At 48.5% G+C, this 13,264-nt stretch overlaps 1 protein-coding gene across 1 annotated transcript; it reads right to left on the bottom strand.

Moving 5' to 3' along the window:
• Positions 1 to 9,668: 9,668 nt before the first annotated feature.
• On the bottom strand, positions 9,669 to 12,266 carry ID1 (inhibitor of DNA binding 1). The gene is made up of 2 exons (XM_003411634.4): positions 11,737 to 12,266; positions 9,669 to 11,492 (listed from the first exon to the last, which is right to left on the bottom strand). The coding sequence occupies exons 1-2, from the start codon at positions 12,157 to 12,159 to the stop codon at positions 11,451 to 11,453; spliced, it is 465 nt and encodes a 154-aa protein (XP_003411682.1). The 5' UTR covers positions 12,160 to 12,266; the 3' UTR covers positions 9,669 to 11,450.
• Positions 12,267 to 13,264: the final 998 nt, after the last annotated feature.

Raw genomic sequence — 13,264 nt, 5'->3', positions numbered from 1 at the left:
AGTCTCTGGTTTATGTAGTCCTTTCTGTCTCTTAGGCTCATAATTACCTTGTGTCTTTGGTGTTCATTCTTCCTTGCTCCAGGTGGGTTGAGACCAATTGATGAATCTTAGATGGCCACTTGCTAGCGTTTAAGACCCCAGACACCACTCTCCAAAGTAGGATGCAGAATGTTTTCTTAATAGATTTTATTATGCCAATTGACTTAGATGTCCCCTGAATCAGTTCAAGGTTTAAAGAGTATCTCTGGGCCATAGTCTCAGGGAGTCCACAAGTCTCAACTAGTCCCGTAAGTCTGGACTTTTTAAGAATTTGAGTTTTATTCTGTGTTTTTCTCCCACTGTATCAGCATCCCTGATCAGAACAGTTGGTAGTGGTAGCCAGGTACCATATAGTTCTTGTGGTGTCAAGGTAGATGAGGCCATGGCTCGTGAAGGCTATTAGCCCTGCAGACTAGTTTCTTCTTTGAGATTTTGGTTTCCTTCTTTCTCTTTCGCTCCTAACAAGTAGAGACTAATAGTTGTATCTTAGACCAGCTATATATTTTCGTAGATGCCATTTATTAGGTTAAGGAAGTTTCTTTCTGTTCTTAGTTTACTAAGAGGTTTTTGTTTGTTTTTTAATATAAATGGATATGGAATTTTGTCAAATGATTTGCCTGCTTATAATGAGATCATCACATGGTTTTCCTACTTTAGTCTATGTGATGAATTACACTGATTGATTTTTGAATGTTGAATCAGCCTTGCATCTCTGGAATTTACCTCACTTGGTAGTGGTTATTCTTTTCTACATTACTAGATTCAATTTGCTTTTATTTTATTGAGAGGTTTTTCGGACTTGGTCTATGTTTTTCAGGAATATTCGTCCATGGTTTTCTTTTTTCCTAATGTCTTTTTCTGGTTTGTATATCAGGGTAATGCTGGCCTCATAAAATGAACTGGAAAGTGTTCCCTTCTATACTATTTTCTGGAAGAGGTTGTGTAGAATTGGAATTCTTTCTTAAATATTTGGTAGAATTTGGTAGTGAGACTGTCCTGGAGTTTTCTTTCTCAGAAGGTTTTAAACTAGGAATTCACTTCTTTAATATATATAGGACTATCCAGATTATCTATTTCTTCTTGGATGAGTTTTGGTAGTTTGTATATTTCAAGGAATTGGTTTATTTAATCTAAGTTGTCTAATTTGTGGGTACAGAGTTGTTAGTAGGATTCCATTATTACCTTTGTAATGATTATAGGGGCAATAGTTACGTACCCACTTTCATCCCTGATATTGGTAATTTGTGTCTTCTCCTTTTTTCCTCGATCAATCTGACTAGAGATTTATCAATTTTATTGATTTTTTCCAAAAAACCAGCTTTTGGTTTCATTTAATTTCTTTCTATTGTTTTTTTGTTTTCAATATCACTGATTTCTGTTCTTTATTATTTCTTTCTACTTGCCTTGGCTTAATTTGCTCTTCCTTTTCAAGTTTCTAAAGGTGGAAGCTTGTATTGTTGATTTGAGACCTTTATTATTTTCTAATATAAGCATTTAAAGCTATAAAACTTGCTCTTAGCTCTCTTTTAGCTGCATTTCACAAATTTTCATATATTGTACGTTAATTTTCATTCAGTTCAAAGTATTTTCTAACTTATCTTGAGACTTCTCTGATCCATGGGTTATTTAGAAGTGTATTGTTTAGTTTACAAATATTTGGGGATTTTCCAGCTATCTTTCAGTTCTTGATTTCTAGTTTAATGCAGTTGTGATCAGAGAACACACTTTGTATGATTTAAATTTGTAAACATTTGTTAGGGACTTTTTTATGGCCCAGAATGTGGTCTGTCTTGGTGATCTGCCCATGTCAACTGCACATTTTCTGATTGCCTTAGGTTAAAGCCAGAAGATAAAGGAAAAAACTTACCAGGAAACTCACCACTGCTCTACTGGTTGTTCTTCAAGTTTGGACTTCCCATCTCAATCTGCTTGCTATCATTTATGTCTCACAGTCCTTAAATAGTTGCTTTTTGTTACTTGTTGAGAGTTTTTAGTTGTAATCACTGGGATAGGCTACAGCGGCCTTACTCTAGCTTGGCTCTCAGTATCTTTTTTTTTTTTTAATAATTTTAGATTTACAAAAGAGTTGCAAAAATAGTACAGTGTTCCTGTATGCCCTTCACCCAGCTTCCTCTTTTGTTAACATCTTACATAAAGATGGAACACTTATCAAAACTAGGAAATTAACCTTGGCACATCATTATTAACTGAAGTACAGATGTTATATGGATTTCATCAGTTTTCCCACTAATATCCTTTTCCTATTCTGGGATCCAATCCAGGATCCCACATTACATTTACTTGTCACGTCTCCTTAATCTTCTCAGTCTGTAGCAGTTCCTCAGCCTTTCCTTGTTTCCCATGACTCTGACACTTTTGAAGAGCACCAGTCAGTTATTTTGTGGAATGTCTGTCAATTTGGGTTTGTCTGAGGGTTTCTTGTGATCAGATTGAGGTTATTGGGGAAAATATCAGAGAAGTGAGGTCATGCCTTTCTCAGTGCATCCTATCAGGGGTACCTGATGTCAGTGTGTGTGACTAGTGGTGTTAACCCCGATCACTTGTCTAAGGTGGTATCTGCTGACTTTCGCCTCCGTAAGCTTCCTATTTTACCCTTTGTAGTTATTAAATATTTTGAGAGAGATACTTTGAAAGTATGAAAATATTCTGTTCCTGCTTAAAGTTTAACCCACTTATTTTAGCATCCATTTCAAAAAAAAAAAAAGAAAACCAAACCTATTGCCATTGAGTTGATCCTGATTCACAGTCACCCTGAAGGACAGAGTAGAACTGCTCCATAGGGTTTCCAAGGAGCGGGCTGGTGGATTCGAACCGCTGATCTTTTGGTTTGCTGCCATATCTCTTAACCACTGCACCACCAGGGCAGTGCTTAATAGCTTATAGTTATAGGGATGATGATGACCGTGAATTGGATCCCAGAAGAGCACTTGTCAGCCATGTACCCTGGAACTAATTATTTTCTCTTGGAGCCTCACATTTATTGTTCATAAAATGGGGTAATTATATGTCTGCCCTCACTGGGTTATGAAGGTTTTGAAATGAGATGCTGGCAGCAAAACACCCAGCTCATAGTAGGTGTCTTGGGATGGAGCTGTCACGTTACAGGACTGAATTGTGGGATAGAGGACTCTGTGTGCAGGGTGGGAAGTGGCAAGATGTGGCAAGGCAGTGCTCTGAGAGTGCTGGGTAGGAGTGGTCTTAGAGGAATACCTGCAATTGTCTGCCATCAAGAAGCTGGGGGAGGGGTTGTCCCTGGGTTCAGGAAGAGTGTCTAGAAAAATTTTCAAAGTGGCCCAGCTTTCTGGAAGAGATGACTTCAGATAACGCAGCCTTAGAAGACATCATCGGAAGGAACTTGGGGAAAGTGTGGTGGCTGGAACTCAGAAGGGAGGTCATGCAGTTAGGGGCTTACTAGAGGGGCCCTGATGCCATGGTAGGCTTTGGTGACCACAGCCATGCTTCCAGGCCTGGAGACTGGGCTACCAGGGCATGGCAGGGGCCTGGATGCCCCTTTTCCTAATGCAAAGGTGTCTGCAGGATTATTCCAGAAACCCTGCCTGGCTGGGTGAAAGGAGCAGGACCCTAGAGTGTGGTGCACGTACATCTGTTCTTTCACTCTCTCACTGATTCAGCAAATATTTACTGAATCTCTGCATCAGGCTCTGTGCTAGGCAGTGGGGATATAGGAGAGAACAAAGCAGCTCATGGAGCCCCCAGTCCAGTGAAAGGAGACACAAGAAACAAGTAACCAAATAAACAGGATTGTTCTGGCTATATATTATTACCTAACAACCCCAAAACTTAGTGGGTTAAAACAACAGCCATTTTATTGTATCTAATGGATTCTATGGGTCAGGAATCCAGGCGGGGCTCGGTTGGGCAATTCTTCTGCTCTCTGTGGCATCAACTGGGGTCACTCAGTGGGACTGAGCTGGCCAATGGGTGGGTCTTCATTCACATGTGGATGAGAGAAAGGCTGAGCTCGGCTGGAACTGTCAGCCAGAGCGCCTACACATGGCTTTTCCAGCATGGTGGTCTCAGGGTTGTCAGGTACGTTTCATGGTGGCTGCTTCCCCCAGAGCAAGCACCCCAAGAAAACCAGGCAGAGGCTGTATGACCTAGCTTTGGAAGTCACGTAGCCTCACTTGTGCCATCATCTGTTGGTCAGAGTAGTCACAAAAACCCACTCAGTTTCATAAGGAGGGGACACTGACCAATCTTTTGATGGCAGGAGTGTCAAAGAATTTGTGGCCATTTAAAAAAACTGTCACAAGGATAATAAGCTGTTGTAAGTACAACAGGTTCAGAAATGCTAAGAAACTCACCAAAGAACAATTACAAATGTGAATGGTGCTGAGGAGGAGATAAAAAACACATTGAAAGAGAGTGAAAGGAGATGGGATAGTCAGATAAGACCTCGGAGGAGGTGACATTTGGGCTGAAACCTAATGAAAAGGAGATTTGTGGGGTGTTGAGTTTCATGCAGCAGACACAGCACATGCAAAGGCCCCCAGTCAGGATGACTTGCTAATCCTCAAAATGGGAAGGAAGTATGTTCTCATTCCCCACCCCCAAAATCACCTCCTGGGCTATGACCTTAGCCTAGGAGGCCAGGGCTGAGGGACTATGGGCAAGTCATATAACCTTTCTGGGCTTCCCTTTTTTTATCTTTACAACCAGAAGGTTGGGTTAAGTGGTATCTAAGGGACCTCCCAAGGAGCCCTGGTGGTACAATGGTTAAGCGCTTGGCTGCTAACTGAAAGGCCGGCAATTTGAACTCACTGGCCGCTCCATGGGAGAAAGATGTGGCAATCTGCTCCTGTAAAGATTATAAAAAAAATACAGACTAGGAAATTCTACGGGGCAGTTCTACTCTGTCATATAGGGTGGTTATGAGTCAGAATTGACTTAACAACATACAACAACAGCAACAACAAGGGATCTCCCAGTCAAACCCTCCTGCTAAATTTTAGAAGCCTCTAGTCCAACCCTGGTAGCATAGTGGTTAAGAGCTACGGCTGCTAACCAAAAGGTAGGCAGTTTGAATCCACCAGGTGCTCCTTGGAAACCATATGGGTCAGTTCCACTCTGTCGTATAGGGTTGCTATGAGTCGGAATCGACTCGACGGCGAAGGTTAAGTCCGACTTAGTAAAAAAAAATTTTTTCTAAATTTTATTTAGTTTATTGTTGTTGAGAATATACACAGCAAAACATACACCAATGCAACAGTTTCCACATGTACAACTTGGTGACATTGATTACATTCGTCGAGTTGTGCAACCATTCTCACTCTCCTTTTCTGAGTTGTTCCTCCTTCACTAAATAAACTCACTGACCTCTAAGGCTCCTATGTAATCTTTTAAGTTGTTGTTGTTGTCAATTTGATCCATATAGATAGTTCTTAAAAGAGCACAATGCTGAACGCAGACATTTTTTACTAGTTAGGCTAAACTATTTGGTTTTAAGATGACTTCAGGGGACATTTTTGCTTTAAGGTTTAAAGATGATCTCAGAGCAATAGTTTCAGGGGTTCAACCACTCTCCCTGGCTCCAGAATGTCTAGAGTCCATGAGAAATTGAAATTCTGTATTTTTCCCCTTTTGATCAGGATTCGGAATCTTTGATCAAAACGTTCAGTAATGGTAGGCAGGCACCATCCAGTTCTTCTGGTCTCATGGCAAAGGAGGCAGCTGTTCATGGAGGCAGTTAGCCACACATTCCATATCCTCCTTTTAGTCCTGACCTTTCTTTCTCTCTTGCTCCAGGTGGAGAGACCAACTATGCCTTGGACAGCTGCTTGGAAGCTTTAAAGACAGGGCCATGTTTCTCGCCAGCGCTAGAGCAGTTCCGGCTCTCCCCGGAAGAGGGCGCCAGTGACCAGAGGAAGGCCGGGGCCAGCACCGTCCGCAAGTGCTGGTGTGTGAGGGTGCTCAACTGCCCTGCAGCTCTCCGGTCCACCCAGCTCTTCCCTGCCGCTAGCAGATCCCTGGGCCTTGAGCAAAAGAAAGAAACAGCACCCCAGCATCCCTAGACATAACTCTTCTCTGCCTCCTGTAGCAGTGCCTTTAAGCTGGGACCCTCCACATCCCCTCTGTGTATTCTGGAGTGAATCCAGGTTTTGTGAGGCCTCTAAGTAAAAAGCTTTCGCAAATTTTACAAAAACATATGATTATATGAACACATTGCTAGGGCCCTTTCCAGGGGAGGAGCCTTGAAACTTAAGTTTCAGGATAGGTCGACCTCAGGTTATAATATGCATATTTACGTATTTACTGCCTGTCTTCTTCCATTAGAATGTAAGCTCCAATAGGGCATGGATTTTTATATGAATTGTTATCTCCTGCAGCCCTGACTCCTGCACATAGTGGGAGCTTTATAACTATGTGTTGAGTGAGCTCATTGGGGCTGGTACAGCTTACCAGGTAGAGATGACGGTGGTCTGGCCTGGGGCTGGAGTGGATGGATTCAGGGTAATATCACTGAGTCCTCAACCCATTTTAAAGCTGGAGGTGCCGAGGGGTCAGGGCGGTGAAGCAAGCAGCCCAATTAGAACCTGGGTCTGCCTCCCTCGCTCCCCCTTGGCCTGCAGTTGCCTCCTTCCCCCCACTCCCCTTGCACAAGGGCCTGACGCAACCCTGCACCGGCCTGGGGCGCCCCTCTCCGGGGCAGCGCCAGGAAGGAGGCTTTGCAGGAGGCGATTTTGCAAGAGTGGGGCAGGAAGCGCCAGCTGGGCGGTTCCCGGAAAGATAAGGGCGCCCCCACCCCCGACGCTCCTCCTGGCCTTCAGATTTCCCCTTCCCTTCCCTTTCCCGGACAGCGGTGCCCGGACCCCGGTCCCAGCCTCGCCCAGCCCCGAGCGTGACTCACCTCCTTTCGCTCCTGGCAGCCAGGCTGGGATCTGAGGCACCGCCTGTCGCTGGGGCCTGCCACTGAGAAGCCACGCTGTAGGGGACCTCGGGTAGTGGGGGTGGGGGGCGTCTGGCGGGCAGCTTCTGAGGCTCAATAAAAGTGGCTGGCGTGAAAAAGGCACCTAGAGCTCCCAGAAGGCCAAGTGGGGGGTGCCCCAGCAGCACCCTCTATCAAACCAACTTTGAGGTCTGAGGTGACAAATTGGCTGGTCTAAGGGAGGGTGTGTGTGTGTGTTTGAAGCATCCTTGACCCTTGGAGTGGGGGGCTCCAGAAATCTGCTCCTGGTGACTCCTGAGACCCCAGAGCAGAATCAGATCTTTCCACAGAGTTTGGTCCCCATCTGGTTCAAGACCTCTGCCTAGCTGTGTGACCATCCTCTCAGAAACAGGGTCTGGCCAAGGACCTCTTAGTGTAGAGAGCCTGGGCTATTTTCATCTTTTCAGATTCTAACCACACCAATCTCTTTGCCATCAAGTCAATTCCAGCTCATAGGAACCCTATAGGACAAAGAACTGCCCCATAGGGTTTCCAAGGCTGTAATCTTTAAAGAAGCAGACTACCACACGTTTCTTCCATGGAGTGGCCAGTATGTTCAAACCCATGACCTTTCAGTTAGCAGTCGAGCACTTAATCACTGCGCCATGAGGGCTCCTTTTAAAAAATTCTAGTTACATTTAAAATTAAGCAATGCCAGAATGTGGGTTACAAAAATCATGATATGTGTTGTTTTGCATTTATAGTTTATGCATGTCTATGTACATATATATTCGTATGTATGTATAAATATAGACGGCTGCCTTCGAATTGACTCAGACTCATGGTGTCCTTATGTATGACAGAAGGAAATGCTTCCTGGTCCTACATCATCCTCACAATTGCATGTTCCAGCCCATCGTTGGGACTGTTGTGCAGTCCATCTCACTGAGGGTTTCTACCACTTCGATGGTCCTCTACTTCACCAAATGTGATGTTTTCCTCTAGTAAGTGATCCCTCCAGATGACATGTCCAAAGCAAGCAAGCTGGACAGTGTCCTGTTGTGGTCCATTAGGTTTTTAATGGTTAATTTTCGGAAGTAGGTCACAAGGCCTTCTTAATCTGTTTTAGTCTGGAAGCTCCAGTGAAACCTGTCCACCGTGGGTGACCCTGCTGGTAAATATCTGAGGTATGATTTCAGTTGGAGATAAGGTGAAAGACTACATTGAACACTCTCTGGGAACATGAGACCCCTTATAAGCCTGGTTTTTGATAAGCTGAGTCTATGTCCCAGTATGGCCTTGGATGGGTCACCTCACCTCTTTGATGCCTCCCTTTTCTCATCTGATAAGTGGGAATAGCAATGGGCCCACCCTCCTTAAAGGGCTGTTGAGACAATCACCTTAGTAAGGGCTCAAAATGTTTTACTAAATGTCTACTAGGAGCCACCCATGGCGCTAAGTTTTTTATGTACACCGGTTCAATTGATCCTTGAGGTGGAGGTTGACTTTATTCTGAAGCCCATGGTCGGTCAAGACTAAATTCAGAGACTGGGTTCTACCTGACTCCCTACTAAAATGTTAGCTTATTATTATTACATTATTAAAATGACATATAATAGCACCACCCCATAGGGTTGTGAGGAGGATTAAATGAGTTGATAGAGCTTAGTACAGTGTCTAGCACATAAAAGCGCTATATAAATGTTCAATAAAATAAAAAATACGCAGGTGTCTGGCCCACAGCCCTGGAGAGGCAGAGTCCAGTCCTCAGGAAACTTGGTTCTGTTGTTTCTCTGGGTCTCGTGGCCCAGGCCCCGAGGCACCCTGTCCAGAAGGGGTTAAGGTCCTAAAGATTTCCCAAGCAGCGGTTGAAAGGAGCAGGGTTTTGTGACAGACACACACACACAAACACACACAGCCTCTTTCCTCCCTCCCTCGGCGCGTCCTGGAGCCTCTTGTGCAAGCGGCGAGCGCCCGCCCGTTCCCAGGCCCGGCTGCAGCTGCGGGCGGAGGGGCAGGGCGGGGGCGGCGCGCTGTTTGTCTAGCGCGGCGGTGCCAAAGGCGGCGGGTCCCAGACAGCGCGGCGCCTCCGTACACCTGGGGATGCTCAGGTTAAATAGCTCCGCATTCCTCGGGCCCAGCTGATGGAAAAGCTCCCAGGCCGCCGCCGTGCCGGCCTCCAGATGGGCTGGGTCCGGGCCAAAGGGGAAAAGAGGGAAACGTGGAATCCAGAGTGCAACCGAATGGCGTTGGGGAGGTGGCCCAGGCCCCTGCCGCAGCCCCTTCCTCCCCTGGAAAAAGGCCCTACAGTGGAGGAGTACACGCGGGGGGCACGCCCACGTCCCCGTCGTGGGCTTGCAGACCGGACCCACGCGTGGGGCGGGGGTGCACACGTGTGCCTCCGAGAACACTCCAAGGACGCACAGACCACAATTAATAACAATAATAATAATTTGTAACTATCAAACATTTCCTGTTAGGCACTGTGCTAAGCGTTTCATTTACTTGGTAAAAAGATCCTATGAGGTTAATTGTATAAAACGGCGGGAGAGAGGAGGAGGAGAGGAGGCAGCACGGGATGTAGGTTACCTACAAATACTGCGTTCTTTGATAAAGTCCGTAAATTGCTTGGGAGGGTGGTGGTATCTGGCTTAATGTTAAAAAATTAGAGTTCAATAAATGATATTATTTTGATCATGGCCTCTTTAGCCTGTTTCATCTGTTGTCTAAAAAAAAAAAAAAACGGGCATCAAAATCCTACCTTTAACCCCACAGGGATCCTTTGGGTAAAGGGTTGAGCCTAGAGTCAGGCTCATGGTGCTAGTTGCTATTTTATTTATTGACAAAATGTAATAATCCTTGCTCTCTGGAAAAAGTTCTTGGCTCTTGCCAGAACTCCGTTTCCTCGTGTAGTACAAGGAAATCGACGTGGCAGGGATAGTTGGTGTCCCCCTGGGCCTAACATTTGCCGAGACTTGGTATTTCCAACTTTTGAGGAAGGCTTTGCCTGAACACAGCTGCCTCAGGCCTTCTGCCTCCTTCTTCTACCAGCAGAGGTCCAGAAGGGGCCATCTGCAGGACAATTACACACATGGAAACCCTCAGGCGTGGGGTTCTGTGGCCCCCAGACGCACAAACCCATCTATGGAGCTAGACCCATTAGGAGATGCCCACAGCACGCATTTAGGCAGAACACACAAGCCCAAACAGCTAGAGGTTGTGCACTTACTGCAGAACACACGTGCTCACATTCACCCTTCTGCATACACTTCTGTGAGTATCCTCATCCACAATCCCAGGGCTGTACACCAACAGATGACCCAGCCCCAGAGGGGTAACAACCAGTTCACTCATGTCACACAGGCCCAGACACTCAAATGCACACCCCCATGAGTACGCACGCACACACATGTCCAGGCAGATAGGCCCTTGTCAATGACAACTTTTTCCTGCTGAGGGGCTGGGTATGGGACCAGCCCACCCCTCCTCAGAGCCCACACAGGAGCCCCGGGTGAGGGGAAGGGGGGAGAGAAGAAGGTTGAGCAGCTGGCAGTCAGGCCAGGGTGAGGGGCTGAGCTGGACCCAGAGCAGGTGGCCTAGCAGCTGGGCCCAGTCTGGCCTTGCCAACTTGCTCACCCACTTGGACAAGCTGGGAATCCTAGGGCAGCCTGGGGTAAGGCACCTCCTACTGGGGAATGTGACCCTGGGCAAGTCCCTTCTCCCTTGGGTCTTGTTTCCCCCATCTTGGCAAGATAGCAGGTGGTCCACTGACCTAGTTCTCCAACTTAAATGGCATGTTGAGTACTCCCCAAAGCCACAGGGAGCCTTGGCAGGCTAATTTGCATTTTAACAACCTCCCCAGGTGACCCAGATGGCCCAAGGACCACTTTGAGAAATTCTAGAGGATTTAATTTTATGACACCGAGGAGCAGGGAAATGGCCAGTTATACGGGAAAGAATAGACTTTAAAAGACACCGGAAACGCTCATTCAGGTCGCTAAAAAAAAAAAAAAGTCCAGATGTGGCCCTCCCTATTTCCCTCCCAAACACCAGCTGCAAGGGGGGGTCAGCGGCCAGCCCCCTAGCCCAGGGCCCTCCCCACTCAATTCAAGAAGACAACACAACTTTGTTATCATCTAAAGTGTTTAATTAAAAAAACACCCCCCCACAGAACTATTGTAAAACAATATTCTCAGTCGGTGATCATTGTAATATACAATACAAGCAATAAATTTCCTCAGAAATCTGAGAAGCACCAAACGTGACCATTTTTTAAAATGTCTGCTTTTCAAAAAATAGAAACACACGGGGCGGGAAATTCCATCTCCCCAACGAGTTCCGAGTCTCTGGTGGTTGACAGGCACGGGGGAAAGTTAGCCTGCCCTCTCCGGTCCCCCAGCCCTGGGCCCGACCCAGCAAGCGCCGGAGAGCCGCTGATCTCAACCTGGTCCTCCTCTCCAGCTCCGGCGAGGCGCTTAGCGGGGGGACCAGAGAGCACGTCCCCTCAGCGACACAAGATGCGATCGTCCGCTGGGACACAGGCAGCCTGCATAAACGAGAGCGAAGAGGTGAGAAGGGCGGGTTCGAGGAGACAAGGCTGCAACCGCCGCAGGTCCCTCCCCTTCCCCAGTTCCCGGGGAATCACGCTGTCTGTGCTCTCTTCGGGCACCCCTGCAGCCAGGTTCCCAACAGGAAGGGTGGTCACGGGGCAAGTCCCCGCTCCCTCTGCAGGCCTCGTTTCTTGGTCTCTAGGAGGGGGACGGTCTAGGGCTCCAACTCAGAAGCCTCACCTCGGCCGCCAGGGCGCTCATCTCGCCGTTGAGGGTGCTGAGCGGAGCCCGGGCGGGCAGACCCCGACTTCCGGGGACCCCGACGGCGGACTGCGAGTCCAGCTCCAGCTGCAGGTCCCAGATGTAGTCGATGACGTGCTGGAGGATCTCCACCTTGCTCACCTTGCGGTTCTGGGGCAGGGTGGGCACCAGCTCCTTGAGACGCGAGTAGCAGCCGTTCATGTCGTAGAGCAGCACGTTCACCTGCTGCTCGTCCAGCAGGGCGGGGAGGCGCCCCCCAGCGCCGCCGGCGCAGCGCGAGATGGCCACGCTCTGTTCCGACAGGCAGCGAACCACCTCGCCCGCGCCGCCCGCTGCCTTGCCTGCTTTCAGGGCGCAGCTGGGGCCCGCGGCCGCCGAGGCGCTGCCACTGGCGACCTTCATGATCCTGGCGTTGGGCTACGGAGGCAGGGAGGGAGGGAGCGAGCGGACGGGCGTTAGGCGGGCGCGTGCGGGACGGGCTCCGAGCGCGCCGCAGGACGCCGTAGAACGCGAGGCTCCAGCCCCGCCGTCTGGTTTTTATAAAGACACCGCGGCCTCCGGAGGGGCGGGGCCCCGCGTTCAAAAGCAGCCAATGGGAGTCTGGGGGCGTGGCCCAGCTGGCGCTCCTGGGTCCCGCCTCCTGCCCAACGAGTGCACCCTGCGGTGCGCGTTAAAGGGACCCGAGTCCTAAGGCGCGAGCGAGTGGGGAGGGCAGGGCGGCTAATGGAGGCGAAGGCTGCCTTGGGCTCCTTGGGAAGGAGGCAAGACAGGTGAAACATATATTTCGGATAACGATAAAGATCTCAGGAACAATTTTTCCCGTGTTCATTTTTCTCACCTCTTCAACTCAGTTTTATAGATGAGGGAAACTGAGGCTCGAACGGAGAAGTTCGCTCAGCGAGCCCAACAGTAGAGCCCTAGCTTCTGAACCCTCTTGGAAGATTACCTCTCGGACCCTGATCTCCCGCAGATCCGGACCGAAGTTTAAAGTGCCCTCTGCTCCCCGGGGCTGGTCTCCCTTCCCAATTCCCAGAGAAAGTGGCTGCCTAAAGTTCCCCGGGCCAGGAGGGCCTACCCAGGTGTTTCGAGGTGGGAGCAATTAATTCCGGAAAGTGTTCCTCCTGGGTTGGGACCCGGCTTCCAGGACCCGAACTAGATGGAAGATAGCGCTCAGTGGAGTGAGGCTCTACCTCCGGGATTCTACCTTGAATTTGCAGCCCCCTGCCAAAAATTCTCTAGATCTGCAGCAACTAATGATTTTTTATTTTTTTCTCTCTTTTTTTGCCTGGGATTTTTTTTTTTTTTTTTCCTCCAAAGACCTCAGAGCAGGGTCTCCCTCCCACGGCGCAGCAGCTGCAGAGCTCGAGGGCCCCCTCCCCCGTCCGGTTTTCCAGGGCCGGCCTGTATCAGCGTCTAAACAAGCGGCTCAGACCGTTAGACGCCAGGCCTGTGACGTCACCCATTCATAAAACCCGGACGGGCTGTCAGGCTGGCGCCGCGCGGGCGG

The sequence above is a fragment of the Loxodonta africana genome, chromosome 24 (genome assembly GCF_030014295.1).
Source record: "Loxodonta africana isolate mLoxAfr1 chromosome 24, mLoxAfr1.hap2, whole genome shotgun sequence".
Lineage (NCBI taxonomy): Eukaryota > Metazoa > Chordata > Mammalia > Proboscidea > Elephantidae > Loxodonta > Loxodonta africana.
This window is presented reverse-complemented; position numbering and strand designations above follow the sequence as displayed.